The following is a 16,831-nucleotide window of genomic DNA, read 5'->3' on the forward strand; positions in this document are numbered from 1 at the left end:
GCATGTTTGATCCCCAGTTGGGGCGCATACAGGGGGCAGCTGATTGATGCTTTTCTCTTACATTGATGTATCTCTCTCTCTCTCAAATCAATAGAAACATAACCTCAGGTGAGGATTAAAAAAAATTCAACTTACACTATTTAGTACTTGTAGCTGCTTAGTGAATGACTAAGGAGCCACTTTAAGAAATTAAGAAACAGTAGCTTTATGTGTCACAGCCCCAAATACCCTTCAACAGACATACGGTTAAACAATGTGGTACATTAATACCAGGGAATACAACTTAGTAATACAAGGGAACACACTACTGATGTGTCTGACAGCTTGGATAGATTTCAAGGGCATTAAGATGAGTAGAGAAAGCTAATCTCAAAGGTGACATTGTATAATTCCATTTCTGTAATATTCTTGTAATGACGAAATTATAGAGATTGAGAACAAATTAGTGGTTGCCAGGGATTAGCTTGTATGGGAATGGTGGGGGTATGTGTGACTACAAAGAGGTAGCATGAAAGAGAGCTTCACAATGTTTGAGCTATGCACACACATTGTACAAATATCAGTATCCTGGTTGATATTATACTATAGTAACAAAAATTGAAAATATTGGGGGAAAGTAGGTTTAGGTTACAGGGGCTCTCTTTGTAGTGTTTTTGCAACTTCCTGTGAATCTACAATTATTTCAAAATAAAACGTTAAAAAACACATATACTTGTATATACAAGGAAGTTCACAAGATAATGAAACACAGCCAATTTTATTCAAATTCTCCAAAATTTATACTCAATATGTTGTTTCTGCAATGTATGTCACCCTTTATATAATGGCTTTATTATCTTCACTTTATAGTTTTGTTTTGTTTTTCTTTACAGTTCTTCAGTAGAAGCCAGAGTCTTGAGTTGCCCAGTTAGGAGCCTAAAATACAAAAAAAGAAAGGGTAAAAAAGAAAATAATTTTTGAAAAAACTTAGAAAAAGTGATACTAGCATTTCCTTTTCGCACTATTCCTGCCAAAGCATTTTCTAAAATTTTAACAACCTCTGCAATTGTTAAATGTCAGATGTTCCACTTAGAACAAAATATATCAAAATACCATCTGATATTTTTTACCAATTAATTATGAAGTATAACAATGAAAATATCAATAATATTATACAGAGAGAGGAACCAAGATGGCGGCATAGTTAAGCAGCTAATCTGCTGCCTCACACAACAATTTCGAGGGTACAACTAAGGGACAGAGCGTCTACCACCCAGAACCACGGGAAAGCTGGCTGAGTGGAAGATTTACAACTAGGAAAAGAAAGCAGCACAAACGCTGGGGAGCTGAGGTACGGAGGCGCGCGAATCGGGCTGACAGCGAGCGACTGGGCGCGCGGTTTTTCTTCAACCCGCAGGGAGACAAGCTCCCGATCGCTCTGAAATCCAGTTTCTGGGGACACTCGGGGGACCCATACACCTACGGGGAGAGGCTGGACTCTCGGCCATCGGGTCGGAAAGTGAGAGCACTTTTTTGCAGTGGTGCGCCCAGCAATCATTGTTTACTGTGCTGGAGTGCGGGGCGCAGGGACTTGGAAACGGGAAAGGCAGAGACGTCTGACGCCAGCCATCACCATTGGCCACGCCCCAGCCTAGTGACGCCCTGAGAACCCGCCCCGCCCTGAGACCCCACCCCGCACATTCTACAAACCCGCCCAGGCTCCACACAGCGGCTTTTGCATATAAATGGCCTGTTCTGTGGCAGCTCAACCAAATTAACTGCAGCTCCAGTCAGACTGCTCCAAAACCGCCCAAGCAAAGGAGGAGAAAACTAGTTCTTGCTGTAGCTCCTGCTGGGGGACACACAGTACATAAGGGTACACCAAGAGTGTCCACCTCAGGTAACTGGGAGGCTGACCCGTTGAACCAATAGGACACCTAGTACACAAAGCTACCCTACTAACTCAGGGAAGCAGAGAATATGAGAAGGCAAGGAAACAGATCACAAACCAAAGAAATGGAGGAGAACAAGCGACTGGACATAGAGTTCAAAACCACAGTTATAAGGTTTTTCAAGAATTTCATGGAAAAGGCCGATAAATTCAATGAGACCCTCGAGGATATGAAAAAGGACCAACTAGAAATTAAACATACACTGACTGAGATAAAAAATATTATACAGAGACCCAAAAGAAGACTAGAGGATTGCAAGAATCAACTCAAAGATTTGGAATACAAAGAGGCCAAGAACACTCCTCCAGAGAAGCATGAAGAGAAGAGAATTCAGAAAGTTGAAGATAGTGTAAGAAGCCTCTGGGACAACTTCAAGCGAACCAACATCAGAATTATGGGGGTACCAGAAGAAGAGAGAGAGCAAGATGCTGAAAACCTATTTGAAGAAATAATGAACGAAAACTTCCCCCACCTGATGAAAGAAATAGACTTACAAGTCCAGGAAGCACACGGAACCCCAAACAAAAGGAATCCAAAGAGGACCACACCAAGACACATCATAATTAAAATGCCAAGAGCAAAAGACAAAGAGAGAATCTTACAAGCAGCAAGAGAAAAACAGTTAGTTACCTACAAGGGAGCTCCCATACGATTATCAGCTAATTTCTCAACAGAAACCATGCAGGCCAGACGGGAGTGGCAAGAAATATTCAAAGTGATGAATAGCAGGAACCTACAACCAAGACTACTCTACCCAGCAAAGTTATCATTCAGAATTGAAGGGCAGATAAAGAGCTTCACAGATAAGAAAAAGCTAAAGGAGTTCATCACCACCAAACCAGTATTATATGAAATGCTGAAAGGTATTCTTTAAAAAGAGGAAAAAGAAGAAGAAAGATAAAAATTATGAACAACAAATACATATCTATCAACAAGTGAATCTAAAAGTCAAGTGAATTAAAAATCTGAGGAACAGAATAAACTGGTGAACTTAATAGAATCAGAGGCATAGAATGGGAGTGGATTGATAATTCTCAGGGGGAAAGGGGTGTCTGTGTGGAGAGTATGGGAAGAGACTGGACAAAAATCATACACCTATGGATAAGGACAGCGGGGGGGAGGTAGGGGCAGAGGGGGGTGGGAACTGGGTGGTGGGGAGATATGTGGGGAAAAAGGAGAAACAATTGTAATCTGAACAATAAAGATTCATTAAAAAAAATAATATTATACAATACAAATTGATCCCAAATCATACAAAAAATTCGTTATATAAAAGATATTTTTCAGGCTCAGTTATTCTACACTTGGTTGGAATAGGCATTGACAATAATTTCCTAATTCATCCTTCTCTTTTAAGGACTTCTAAGGACACAAACCTAAACTTCAACCAACTGAGGTCCTTGAATGTTCCAAAGCTGCTTCCTAAAAACTTCCCACTCTCCACTTACACATAAACACAATGGCTAGAGTTAAAAGTGGTTTAGAATGCCAAAATTACAAAGCCATGGAAGTTGTTTTAATGTGTAATATATAGGATCTCTATCAAAAAGGGGAATATATATTTTGACAAAGTTAAATCTGATAAAATCAAATTTTAGAAAAATTCTTTTCCATTTAGAAATTTCTTAAACAAAATGCTCATACCCGCAACAAACAGAAATGCAAAATCAGATACAACTGATATTACGATGTTCTCAAAGTAAGTCCATTTAACAATTATGTTACATTATTGCTAAACCCCATACAAAACAAAAAATGTGTGGTTCTTACCTCTGACCTACTATTCTGATTAAGTTTCTTCTCAATATTCATGGCCAACATCTGGCTTCTAAATGAAAGGCTTTTGGTCTTTTCAATCACTTGCTGATAGGGTGAGACTGCATTGTTACCCATAACCACATGACCCTAAAATAAGACAAAGGAAAATTGATCCTGTAATGTTAATGACCATTTCCCAGGTATGTCACAAGCATGACATGACAACAATAATTTTTATGTACTAGAGAGATGATAACATTTACCCAATTAAAAAAATAGGAGGCTGCTGTTGCCTTCAAAGAACTATTATACATTAAAACAAAACAAATTCTTAATTGAATAAAGTTTCCTAATGAATATTCAGGAAAAAGTATAAAGTAACCAGCAACTGCTATCTAGTTATGTAGGACAGTTAGCTTAATACTCACTAATTTGGAATCAATCTTGGCATCCAGTCTTGCATTTCTAATCAAATTGACAATCCACCTTTCTGCTTCTTCTGGAGTCATGTTCAGCTTATCTGCCAACATACTAATGAAAAAAGTAAAACAGCATTAATTGAGTCTAAAAACTTAGTTTTAAGCACATAGTCTTTGACCCACACTCTGCAAACAGATTTTTAGGTGTTCATGGGTTACCTTCTCTTAAATATTAATTCTTAATAGCTGCATTATTCATTTGTGTGATTATCTTGTACTGTGCATGACCTATTCTATTTCACCAACCAGACTGATTCTTTTGATTTTATTTAAAAAAAATTTTTGTTGTTGAGTATTACAAATTTCCCTCTTCTTTCCCCATTACATTCCTCCACCCAGTTCCTGCCCTACCCCAGGACTTCACCACCCTACTGTCTAAATCCATAGGTAATGCATATATGCATATAAGATCTTTGGTTAATCTCTTCCAACCCCTTCCCTCTGAGATTTGTCAGTCTGTCCCATGTTTCCATGCCTCTGATTCTATTTTAGTCATCAGTTTATTATGTTCATTAGATTTCTTATTCGTTTATTTTTATTTTCAGATGAAATTGTTGATAGATATGTATTTATTGCCATTTTATTATTCCTATTTTTTATCTTTTCTTCTTCATCTTAAAGAATAACTTTCAACATTTCATGAAGTACTAGTTTGGTGATAATGAACTTCTATAGTTTTTTATTGTCTGTGAAGCTCTTTGTCTGACCTTCAATTCTAAATGATAGCTCTGCTGGGTAATCTTGGTTGTAGGTCCTTGCTATTCATCACTTTGAATATTTCTTGCCACTCCCTTCTGGCTTGCTAAGTTTCTGTTGAGAAATCAGCTAAGATTCTTATGGGCTCCCTTATAGGTAACTAACTGCTTTTCTCTTGCTGCTTTTAAGATTCTCTTTGTCTTCAACCCTTGGCATTTTAATTATGATGTGTCTTGGTGTAGGCCTCTTTGGGTTCCTCTTGTTTGGGACACTCTGGGCTTCCTAGACTTGTAAGTCTACTTCTTTCACCAGGTAGGGGAAGTTTTCTGTCATTATTTCTTCAAATAAGTTTTCAATATCTTGCTCTCTCTTCTTCTTCTGGCACCCCCATAACGTGAATGTCGGTACACTTCAAGTTGTCCCAGAGGCTCCTCACACTATCTTCATATTTTTGGATTAATTTTTCTTTTTGTTTTTCTGATTGGGTGTTTTTTGCTTCCCCATATTCCAAATTGTTGATTTGTGTCTCAGAATCCTCTACTCTACTATTGAATCCCTGTAAATTATTCTTTATTTCAGTTAGTGTATGCTTAATTTCTGACTGGTCCTTTTTCATGTCTTTGACATTTTCACTAAGACCCTTGAAAGCCACACTAAGTCCCTTGAAGCTCTCATTGAAGATCCTTGAGTAACCTTATAACCATTGTTTTGACCTCTGTGTTCAGTAGTCTGCCTGCTTCCATTTCTTTCATTTGTGACATGTTTCTTTGTCTCTGCATTTTGGCTGTTTCCCTGTGTTTGTTTCTATGTTAGGTAGAGCTGTTATGTCTCCTGGAATTGGTAGAGTGGCCATGTATAATAATTGTTCTGTATGGCCCAGTGCCCCAGCCTCCCCAGTCACCTGAGCTGGGCACTCTAGGTGTGCTGTGCCCATGTGGGCTACGTACACAGTCTTATTGTAGTTGAGCCTTGAATGGCGTCACTGGGAGGAATTGGCCTTCAGGCCAATTGGCTGTGAGGACCAGTTTTGTCTACAATGGCTATGCAGGTGACATTCCTATGGAGCAGGTCTTGCTTCAGTGGGGCTTTGGTGCTCACTGAGTCTGCCCCTTGAGTGTGTTGCTTGTGGATGTATAGAGTTGTAATCTGGTATGGTCTGAGCTGTCCACCAGGTCACTGGCTCTGGGGCCTCCCGGCAGGTACAAAGTCAGCCCCTGCCTGAGCCACTCAGCAGGAGCTTCAGTAAGATCTGCAAATGGCTGCTATTTGTATTGGGCTAGGAAGTGCTCAGGTGAGGCCCAGCTGTGAGGTAAGGCAGGTCAGTGCTAGTGCTGGGTCTTGGGTCTCTTACTTACTGATAGGTGTGGGGCATGCTGACTCCAGCTGCTGCTTGTGTAAGATATTTTAGCAAAGTCTGAAGCCTGAACCAGGACAGGCCATTCATATGGAAAAGCAGCTACAAATAGCTTAGGTGGGGGTACAATTGGATGGGGCGGGGTCTCAGGGAATCACCACGATGGTGTGAACAGTGTGGGCCACACTGATGGAAACTCAGATGTAGCTGCCAGTCAGCTCTGCAACGGGGAAGGTCTCAGCACAGGAAATGACCCCTGTGAGCATCCCTGGCTAGGAGCAAACTGCCCCCAAGTTCCTTCCTTGATGCCAGACAGTCCAGTTCATCCTGTATGTCCCTGGATTCCCCTAAAGCTGTCATCCGGCACTGGAGCTCAGAGGAATTGGGACTGTGTAAGTTTGTGTGAGGGCTCTTTAAGAATACCTGGGACTCCAGCAGCTTCCATGTCACTCAGCCATAATCCCTGCTGGTTTTTACAGCCTAAAGTTATGGGGACTTCTCTTCCCATCTCTGGAACCCTGTGCTGAGAGTCTGGTATGGGGCTGGGACCCCCTGCTTCTCATGGGAGGCCTTGGAGATATCCCTCCTGATTAAAGAAATGCCACACATGGGTGTTGGACCAGCCCGTTCCATGCCTCCAACCCTACTACTAGTCTCAATGTGCTTTCTTTTTTACTTCTCTAGTTGTAGGACTTCCATTCAGCCAGCTTTCAGGTACTTCTAAATGATGGTTGTTCTGTAATTTTGATGTGGTTGTGGGAAGCGGTGAGTACTGGCGTTTAACTGCTGTCACCTTGGCTCTCTTCAGTAAAGATTTTGTATCAGTCTTCTAACATGCACCACCACTATGCATCCCACTGGTCCCACCCTCCATCACTTGAGATATTATCTGGTTCTTTCTTTGTCATCTCTATCCCATCTTCCTTTTTCTTTCTTTTATCCCAAATGGGCAGTAATAGTGAAGATGGAGCTTTATGTCTACATTTTTCAATGCCATGTGATCTTTTTGTGGAATGCAAAAATAGTAAAGATTTAAAAATAAAAATGTAATATCCTATTAAAGCTTAAAAAAACAAAAAGTTGCCTTAAGCTATTCTATGCCATACTTATCTTGTATTATTTAAAATTCTGTTTATCAATATCTAAAAGACAACACGTATCAAAATGCAGAATTTCTGAGAAAAATTATCTAATTCAATATGGATAGATTTTAAACAAAAATAATTTCCAAATTATTTAGATTACACTAAACATCTCAACCCTGTATATAGGTAGTAGTAGTAGGCATTTAAATGTTATATGTAAATCCCCTTTTAAAAATATGTTTTTTTTTATTAATTTGAGAGAGAGAGAGGAAGGGAGAGGGAGACAGAAACATCAATGGGAGAGAACCATTGATCGGCTGCCCCATGCACACCCCCTACCGGGGACCAAGCCCAAAATCCAGGCATGTGTCCTGACTGGGAATTGAACCAGCAACCTCTGGTGCATGGGACGATGCTCAATCTACCGAGCCACAGTGGCTAAGCCCTTATACACATCTTTTAGTTTACTAGCTTTCTACAAAAGTGACACAACAACATGATAGTGAATATGTTAAATAAGAAATACATATAGAACCAAAGGAGACCCCAAATTATCAAAGCAATCTTGAGAAAGACAAAACTGAAGGCATTACACTTCCTGATTTCAAACTACATTACAAAGCTATAAAATGAAACAGTATGGTATTGGCATTAAAAACAGACACAATGGAACAGAATGGAGAGCTTCTGCAGAGCAAAGGAAACTATAAAATGAAAAGGCTACCTACCAAATAGGAGAAAACATTACTAATAATTTGATTAAAAAATGGGCACAGGATCTGAAAAGATATTTTTCCAAAGAAGACATATAGATGGCCAACAAGTACATGACAAAGTGCTCAACATCACTAATAATCAGGGAAATTAAAATCAAAACTACGAGATATAACCTCACTTATTAAAATAGCTATTATAAACAAGACAAGACAAAAATGAACCCTTGTGCACTGTTGGTGGAAAATTAAATTGGTGCAACCACTATGGAAAACAGTATGAAGGTTCTTTATTTATTTATTTTTTCCAATTTTTTTTATTAAGGTATTATATGTGTACATATCTTACCATTGCCACCCCCCACCCCACTCCCATATATGCCCTCATCCCCCAGAGTTTTGCATCCATTGGTTATGCTTATATGCATGCATACAAGTCCTTTGATTGATCTCTTATCTCCCCCACCTCTCCCTAACTTTCCCCCTGTAATTTGACAGTCTGTTTGATGCTTTACTGTCTCTGTATCTTTTTGTTCAAGTTTATAATGTTCTTTATTATCCATAAATGAGTGAGATCATGTGGCATTTTTCTTTCATTGACTGGCTTATTTCACTTAACATAATGTTCTCCAATTCCATCCAGGTTGCTGCAAATGATGAGAATTCCTTCTTTTTTATGGCAGCATAGTATTCCATTGTGTAGATGTACCACAGTTTTCTGATCCAGTCATCTGCTGACGGGCACCTAGGCTGTTTCCAAATCTTAGCTATGGTGAATTGTGCTACTATGAACATAGGGGTGCATATATCCTTTCTGATTGGTGTTTCTAGTTTCTTCGGATATATTCCCTAAAGGTTCTTTAAATAACTTCAAATTGAGCTACCAAAAACACTAACATTAAAAGATAAATGCACACCCATGTTCACTACAGCATTATTTACAATAGCCAAGACATGGAAGCAATTTAAGTATCCACAGATAAATGGACAAAGAAAATGTGAGACACACATACACACGTACACACATGAATATTATTCAGTCATAAAACAGAGTAAGATCTTTCTATTTGCAACAACATGGATGGATCTCAATAGCACTATGCTACATGAAATAAGTGAAACAGAAAAAAATATACCATATGATCTCAACAAAAAAAATCAAAAAACAAGCTTTCAGATACAAAGAACAAATCCCAGAGGCAGGGAATGAGGGTTGGGGAAATGGTTAAGAAGGTACAAACTTCCAGTCATAAAATAAGTAAGTCACGGGACATAATATACAGCATGACAGTTAATAGTACTGTATTATATATTTAAAAGTTGCCAAGGCACTAAGTAGATCTTAAAAGTTCTTATCAGGAGAAAAAAAAATTATAACTGTGTGTGATTAACTAATTATTGTGAACAAATGTTAACTACATATTGTGGAGATCATTTCACAATGTAAACAATTATCAAATCATGCTGTTCACCTGAAAACTAATATTTTGTAATATCTTAATATAAAAACTAAAACGAAACAAAACTATCATTAAAATACCCTTGGAAAAATTATAAATTACTGTGATATTACATCCATAAAATAAAATCAGGGTTGGAAGATCTTGAGCCTATCTCAGTGTAGAGCAGAAAAACAAAGAGATGGAAAACAGGAGGGGGGGCAAAAAGCCTCAACCAGGAAGTTCAATATCAAACAATTGGAGTTCCAGAAAGAATAATCAGCGAACACAAAAGTAAAGAAATCATGAAAGAAAATTTCCCAGAAACGGAGAGCTGGAGTTTCCAAATTAAAAGGGTCCAGTATGAAGAATTAAAATAGACATACCCTAAGGCATGTCATTCTGAAACAAAGAAAAAACAAATCCTCCAAATTTCTAGAGAGGAAAACAGAAAGTTGAGGAATGAAAATGGCTTCTGACTTCTATAACAGGAAGCTAGAAAGCAATAAACAACGATTTTCAACCAGTGTAACGTAAGAATTTTTAAAACAGTGGCCTCTTATTTAGTCAGAGGCCACTGACCTCTTTACCCTTAGATTGTCAAATAAAAAAAAATGACAACAGCCAGCACAACAATAGCCATCCAGTGTGAGTGAATCAAAGTTATAACTATTTTTTGTCAGATTAGCCAAAAATATACTTTTTGGTGTGCCGTATAATTTTAGTAATTAGTTAACATATGCCATAAGATGAAAAAGGTTGAAAATAGCTGCAATAAAATAATGTCTCCAAAATTCTGGAGTAAAGTAGTTTTCAACCTGGAGTTCCATGTCTTGCAATACATTATTAAACTATGAGAATAAAATGTAGACATTTTTAGATGTAAGAAAATTTACCTTCAAAGCACCCTTCCTTATAAAGTTATTGGAGGATATCCTTTACCAAAATATGAGAGTAAACCAAGAAAGTGGAAGACAAAATAATGTCCAGGAAACTAAAGCTCTCTAACTGGAGATGAGGTGAAGGGTATCCCCAGGACAAATACATGACAAAGGAAGACAAAAATGCACCAGGACAGAGATAAACAAGTCCACTATTTTTCAGGAAGATAAAACTGATAAAATAATCTTGAGAAGAGACTTATAAACTGTCTAAGAGTTTGAAGTGGAATTAATGATAAAGATGTTAAGAAAAGCAAAACTGGGAGGGAGGGGTCAGCAATTATCAGCTCCAGAGAAAACAAATACTGAATAATACTAAAACACATTACAAATCTACTTTATTTGTAACAATTTGGTGCTGGTTTAAAAATCCACAGACAATTCTAACAGATTAAAGAATTCAGAAAAGAAAAGGTCCCATATACAAATGAGAATTTAACATGTAATATGAGTAGCTTTTCAAACCAGTAAGGGAAAAGATAGTGTTTCAATAAATCATGTTGGCTAGCCATTTAGGGAAAAAGGCAGTTGTCTTTCTCACTGTTTATTCCCAAATAAAACCTAGATGGATTTAAATAGAAGAAATAAAGCCATAAAGGTGCTAGAAGAAAACGTAGGCAAGTAGCATCCTATATAATAAAAGGCTAATATGCAAATTGTCCCCTTGACTGGGAGTTCGACCAGGGGCTAGGGCCAGCCGGCCAACGGCCCTGCCCCTGATCGCCCCCACCAATCCCTATCAGGGCGGGCTGGCCGGACCCCATCCATGCACGAGTTCATGCACCGGGCCTCTAGTATAAACATATTGTGAGAAAGGACTTTTAAATAAAACAAAATCCAGTACCATAAAGAAAAAGATTAATAACATTAATTACAAAAAAATGTAAAATAATTCCTGGAAAAAGGTGGTGGTGGTGGGGGGAGAATACACAGAATCTAAGTGCTATTAGGATTAAGATACTTATTAAAATAAGCACTTTACCCTCAGTTCAATTTCATAATTTAAACATGTTCATGCCTCTAGCACAAAACAAGATACTTTTCTTGTTCTGGGCAGTAATTAAGACCAGTGGTCTCACTTAAGACCCTAAGATATATGAATTTAGATGTAAAGAACCAATTAGGGTTTCACCAACTCTAGGTTGATTTTCTTTCTTTCTTTTTTTTTTTTTAAAGACTTAGAGTACTTTTTTTTCCCCCAAATATATTTTATTGACTTTTTACAGAGAGGAAGGGAGAGGGATAGAGAGTTGGAAACATCGATGATAGAGAAACATCGATCAGCTGCCTCTTGCACACTCCCTACTGGGTATGTGCCTGCAACCAAGGTACATGCCCTTGACTGGAATCGAACATGGGACCCTTGAGTGTGCAGGCCGATGCTCTATCCACTGAGCCAAACCGGTTAGGGCTCTAGGTTGATTTTCTATAAGGTTTTCAAAATGTAGACAGTCTCCCTCCCATACTCCACCCCCCACACCCCAATGCATCTTAACAGATAAGAATCTGGGTTCTATCATTTTAGATGCTTATTATATTACATCTTTAAGTAATCTGGCTTTTCAAATTTTATTTGATAAGCAAATGTATTTAAAATACTACTGATTTTAGCATTAAGCTATGAGAACCGCTGGCCTGTTATTTTTTTTTAATCCTCATCTGAGGATGTTTATTTGTGTTTTTTATTATTATTGATTTTAGAGAGGAGGGGGGAGACAGAGAGAAACATTAATGTGAGAGAGGAAATATCAATTTGCTGGCTGCCTCCACTACATGCCCCAACAAGGGATTGAACCTGCAACCTATGTATGTGCCGTGACCGAGAACTGAACCTGCCACTTTTTCTGGTGCATGGGATGACACTATAACCGAGTCACACTGCCAGGGCTCTGGCCTGCTTTTCACTGAACAGTGGCCACCAATTTAGTATATCCAAAGTACTCCAGTCTTTTATAAGGGTACGCTATGACAACTAATTAAAGAATAGGTGTTTAATGTAAACTATTTTTTTTACAATCCTATCTAATAAAAGAGTAATATGCAAATTGACCATCACCCCAACACACAAGATGGCCAGCAGGAGAGGGCAGTTGGGGGGGAGAGGGGAACCAGGCCTGAAGGGGAGGGCAGTTGGGGGCAACCAGGCCTTGCAGGGGAGGGCAGTTAGGGATGACCAGGCCGACAGGGGAGGGCAGTTAGGAGTGACCGGGCCAGCAAGGGAGGGCAGTTGGGGGCGACCTGGCTGGCAAGGGAGTGGTTGGGGGGTGATCAGGCTGGCAGGCTGAAGTGATTAGGGGCAATCAGGCAGGCGAGTGGTTGGGAGTCAGCAGTCCTGGATTGTGAGAGGAATCCCAGATTGGAGAGGGTGCAGGCTGGGCTGAGGGACACCCCCCACCCCGCACGAATTTCGTGCACCGGGCCTCTAGTATACAAAATAAATCTATTACCAGATTGTATATACAAAATAATTAGCCATTTACATGCAATAAACATTAATATTTCAAGAAAAACAATTTTAATTATAATACTACCCAAACTTTACTAACATAGTATAATGAGGAGAAAGAAATTTGAGAAATGATTAACTGCTGTGTGACAACTTAAAATTTTCACTCATTTTTCCAACATCTCATTAGTAAAAAATAAGTGTATTATTTTATAGTTAATGAAGAAATGCAACAATGACTTTTGAAACTATTTTATCTGCATATGGAAGTGTATCTTTCAATTTCTCTCTAATATTAGGAAGTATAATTATGAATATAAATTGCCATTTGGTAGTAACAACTTTAAGAAACATATTAAGATTAAAAAATGTTAATAAAATAAGCAAGGTAGAAATGACCTCAAGGAAATGCAAAAGCAGTTGGCAAATATTTTGTGAAAAGTCAAAACTAACCTTCTATAGGGAAATTATATTAATGTATGCTCCAACATGTTTATCACACAAATTCAAATTATTACTTCCATACTTTTGTTTTTATCTACAATTGAAAACGGGTCCAAGAATTATTCTAGAACAGCTTTTAAATTTCAGACACACACCATATCTAATAAACTATTCAGCTATACTAAATTAAATCCCACCACAATCTTTTTTGACATTCGTTGCATATTTTATGGTAAACAGATTCATAACTTAGCCTACAGAGTTGTATATAAAGGGATAAAAGCATTCTTAATATGCATTTTAATAGAGATATGTGCCTACAACCATTTAGTCAAGAAACTTATCAACAGAGAAATGTTCCAAATCACAAATGGAAATAACTGTTTAATAGACAACAATAATATTGTAAAACTCAATACTATTCTATTCAGCATTTGAAATTTGTCAGCTGGAGAAAAAAGGAGGCCAGAGACAAATCCTTCCCTTTCCCTGCTATTAAAAAAAAAAAAAAAAAAAAAGGACTGAATATCAAATAACTTTAGTAATTTGTCATAATTAGTATACAGTGAAAATAAGTCTACCTTGGTACTTAAAGATAAGCCATTTAGAGATATAAGGGTTTACTGAAACTTTAAATTACTTCACTGATTTTGCATTATATAAATTACATCCATGTCATCCTAATTACTCTGTATTTTTTTTCTAAAACATCTACCATAGTTTATAACTTAATCTTTATTTAATATCTGTTTCTTCCTCTGGATTTTAAGCTCTGAGGATGTGCTCCCTACTATCTTATCTTCTCAATGCCTGGTGGAAAGAGTTGCTCATTCACATTTGTAATATTTTCTTCTTGAATAACTTAGTTATACTGTTGTTAACTAATCTATATATATAAATAAAAGCCTAAGCTACTGAAAGACCGAACGACAGGTTGCTATGATGCGCACTGACCACCAGGTGGCAGACGCTCAATGCAGGAGCTGCCCCCTGATGGTCAGTGCATTCCCATGGCCAACATCCTGTGGTCCCTTCCCCCCAGCCAGCCCCCCAGATCGGCCTGAGTTGGGGGGGGGGGCTGGCTGGCCAACCTCCCGCAGTCCCTCCCCCCGGCCGGCCAGCCCCACCGATCAGCCCCAATCGCCGGCCAGGCCATGGGACCCCACCGGTGCACAAAACACTGGGCCTCTAGTATGCATATAAGATCTTTGGTTAATCTCTTCCCGCTCTCCCCTCTCCCCTCCCCTCTGAGATTCATCAGTCTTTTCCATGTTTCCATGCCTATGGTTTCCACTCCTGCTTTGAGTGTCTGTCCCCTGGTGGTCAGTGCGCATCATAGCTACCGAACGGTTGGCCGGTTGCTTAGGCTTTTATATATACAGATCACTACGCGTAGCATATTTACCTTCTTTATAAAGTTGAACACTACATTTTAAAGAAGTTTTTGCATATTCTTGAAAAGGCGAAATAATAGAAACGAAGAACAGATGAGTGGTAGCCAGAGGTTAAAGAAAGGTGGCAGTGGGGGTGGGGATGGCTATAAAAGAGCAACTTAAGGGATCCTTGTGGTGACAAAAATGTTCTGTATCTGAATGTTTCAATATCAATATGCTGGTTGTGATGTTGTTTTGCAAGATTGACAGAAACTGTATAAAGAACACAGGGGATCTCTATTTTTTACAAAATAGAGATCCCCTGTGAATCAATAATATCACAGAATAAAAAGTATAATGAAAAAAAGAGGATTTGCATCAAAATTATTTAGGAGCTATAAAAAATACAGACACTGAGATCTTCCTCCAGAGAATGTTTTCATTTCTTGGCTTTGGGCTCAGTTATCCATTATTTTTCCATCTTTTTTTTTCTTTCTTAAAAACAACTTCCCACTTGATCTAAAATGCAGTTAGGACTACCAATCACTAAGAACAATGATTCCCCAAGGTTAATTGTAAAAGAATCATGGGAAGCTTTAAACCCAGATTCTCAAGTTCTGATCCCAGAGATTCAGATTCAGAAGGTCCAGGTGAAGCCAGAAAACCTATTCTTTGTATGTTTAAAAACTTCCGGATTGGAGAACAATACATTAACCATTTTCTTAATGTATTCTTTAAAGGTAAACATTACCTCAATTGATCATTATCTTGGAGTTTGCCCTATTTATAAAAGCTTAACTTATTTTCAGCCATATTCTTAACATAACTGAAACACTTAACATTATTTTCAACCATATTCTCAACCCATTAAAAACATAAAGAGGCCTACCCCACCCCAGGACTGAGTCCTACTGAGTGGATGCCCCACGTTTTCTTGACTCTTACAACCTGAAATCTCATTGTTGCTCTTAGAAGAATATTTCTTTTGTCACATGCTACACTTTCTGCTCTGCCCCTACTTTCTTAATTCATTATATACTAAAGATATTAAACCACTGATTTTTCACTCCCTTATTCTAGAACAGATATTTTTAATGTTTATCATCTCATGCACACATAAACTATTTACTAAAATTCTACAGAACACCAAAAAAATATATTTTTTGCCAAACTAAAAAAAATAGGTAAATTTTGATTCATTCACACCAGATGGCTATTGTGCTGGTTGTCATTTTTTTATTTGTAAAGAGGTCAGTGCCCCTGACTAAATAGTCAGGTATTTCATGTTTTAAAAATTCTTGCAGCACACCAGTTAAAAATTGCTGCTCTAGCAGGTTGTAATTAGATGCCTAAAAAATTGCAACCTGATGCAGTGGGTCCCAATCCTGGATGTGCTTTGGAATAACCATTCTTAAGCTACAACACAGTAGCCCCATTACACATCATAGCATAGCATACTTAGGAAATTTGATCCAGAAAATTTGGGGTAGCTTCAGAGTCTGTATTTGTAAAATAAAACTCTACAGAGATTCTGTGACACAGAATGAAACAATAAGTTATGATTTTCATTTTTATCCTTTAGCTCAAGTGACACACTCCTGACAAATTCATCTAAATCTGTTACGTCTAAAAATATCAATTGTTCAACAATGAAAAAATAAAATTTCAGTGAGGTACAACACAATGAATGTCAGACACCTAGTAAGCAAAGGCTCTATCATTAACTAAGACTTAACCAGCCTTCAGTTTCCAGCTATAATCAAGAAGAAAGTGTACCCAATCAGTGCTTTGTAGAATTCTGTTTTCAGAACTGTTTCCAGGCTTAAATAGAGGTGCCTTAGCAGCCAAGATAGACGCTGAATAAAGGTACAGGCTAAACAGGAAGAAGGAGCTCTGATTTGATCTGCTTACACATATACAGTTAACTCAAACAATGCAGGGGTTGGGGGAAACAATCCTCTGCACAAAAATCTGTGTATAACTTTTTAATCCCCCCAAAATGAGCTCACCAAACTCTTATTCATAACATAAACAGTTGATTAACACATATTTTGTATGTTATATGCTGTATTCTTATAATAAACTGGAGAAAATGTTAATAAAATACTTTTTATTTATTGAAAAAAATTTGCATATAAGTGGACCCATGCATTTCAAACCTGTGTTGTTCAA

General features: G+C 38.0%; 1 protein-coding gene across 2 annotated transcripts in view; it reads right to left on the minus strand.

Moving 5' to 3' along the window:
* Positions 1-741: 741 nt before the first annotated feature.
* The window catches only part of EIF3E (eukaryotic translation initiation factor 3 subunit E), a 53,112-nt gene continuing 37,022 nt past the window's right edge, over positions 742-16,831 (minus strand). For both annotated transcript variants that reach the window (XM_028148074.2, XM_008143395.3), the window contains 3 exons: positions 4,118-4,220; positions 3,702-3,836; positions 742-915 (listed from right to left, as the gene is read on the minus strand). In XM_028148074.2, coding sequence (XP_028003875.1) covers positions 877-915; positions 3,702-3,836; positions 4,118-4,220 — 277 coding nt within the window. In that variant the 3' untranslated portion in view covers positions 742-876. The remainder of the gene's footprint in view (positions 916-3,701; positions 3,837-4,117; positions 4,221-16,831) is intronic.

The sequence above is a fragment of the Eptesicus fuscus genome, chromosome 19 (genome assembly GCF_027574615.1).
Source record: "Eptesicus fuscus isolate TK198812 chromosome 19, DD_ASM_mEF_20220401, whole genome shotgun sequence".
Taxonomy (NCBI): Eukaryota; Metazoa; Chordata; class Mammalia; order Chiroptera; family Vespertilionidae; genus Eptesicus; species Eptesicus fuscus.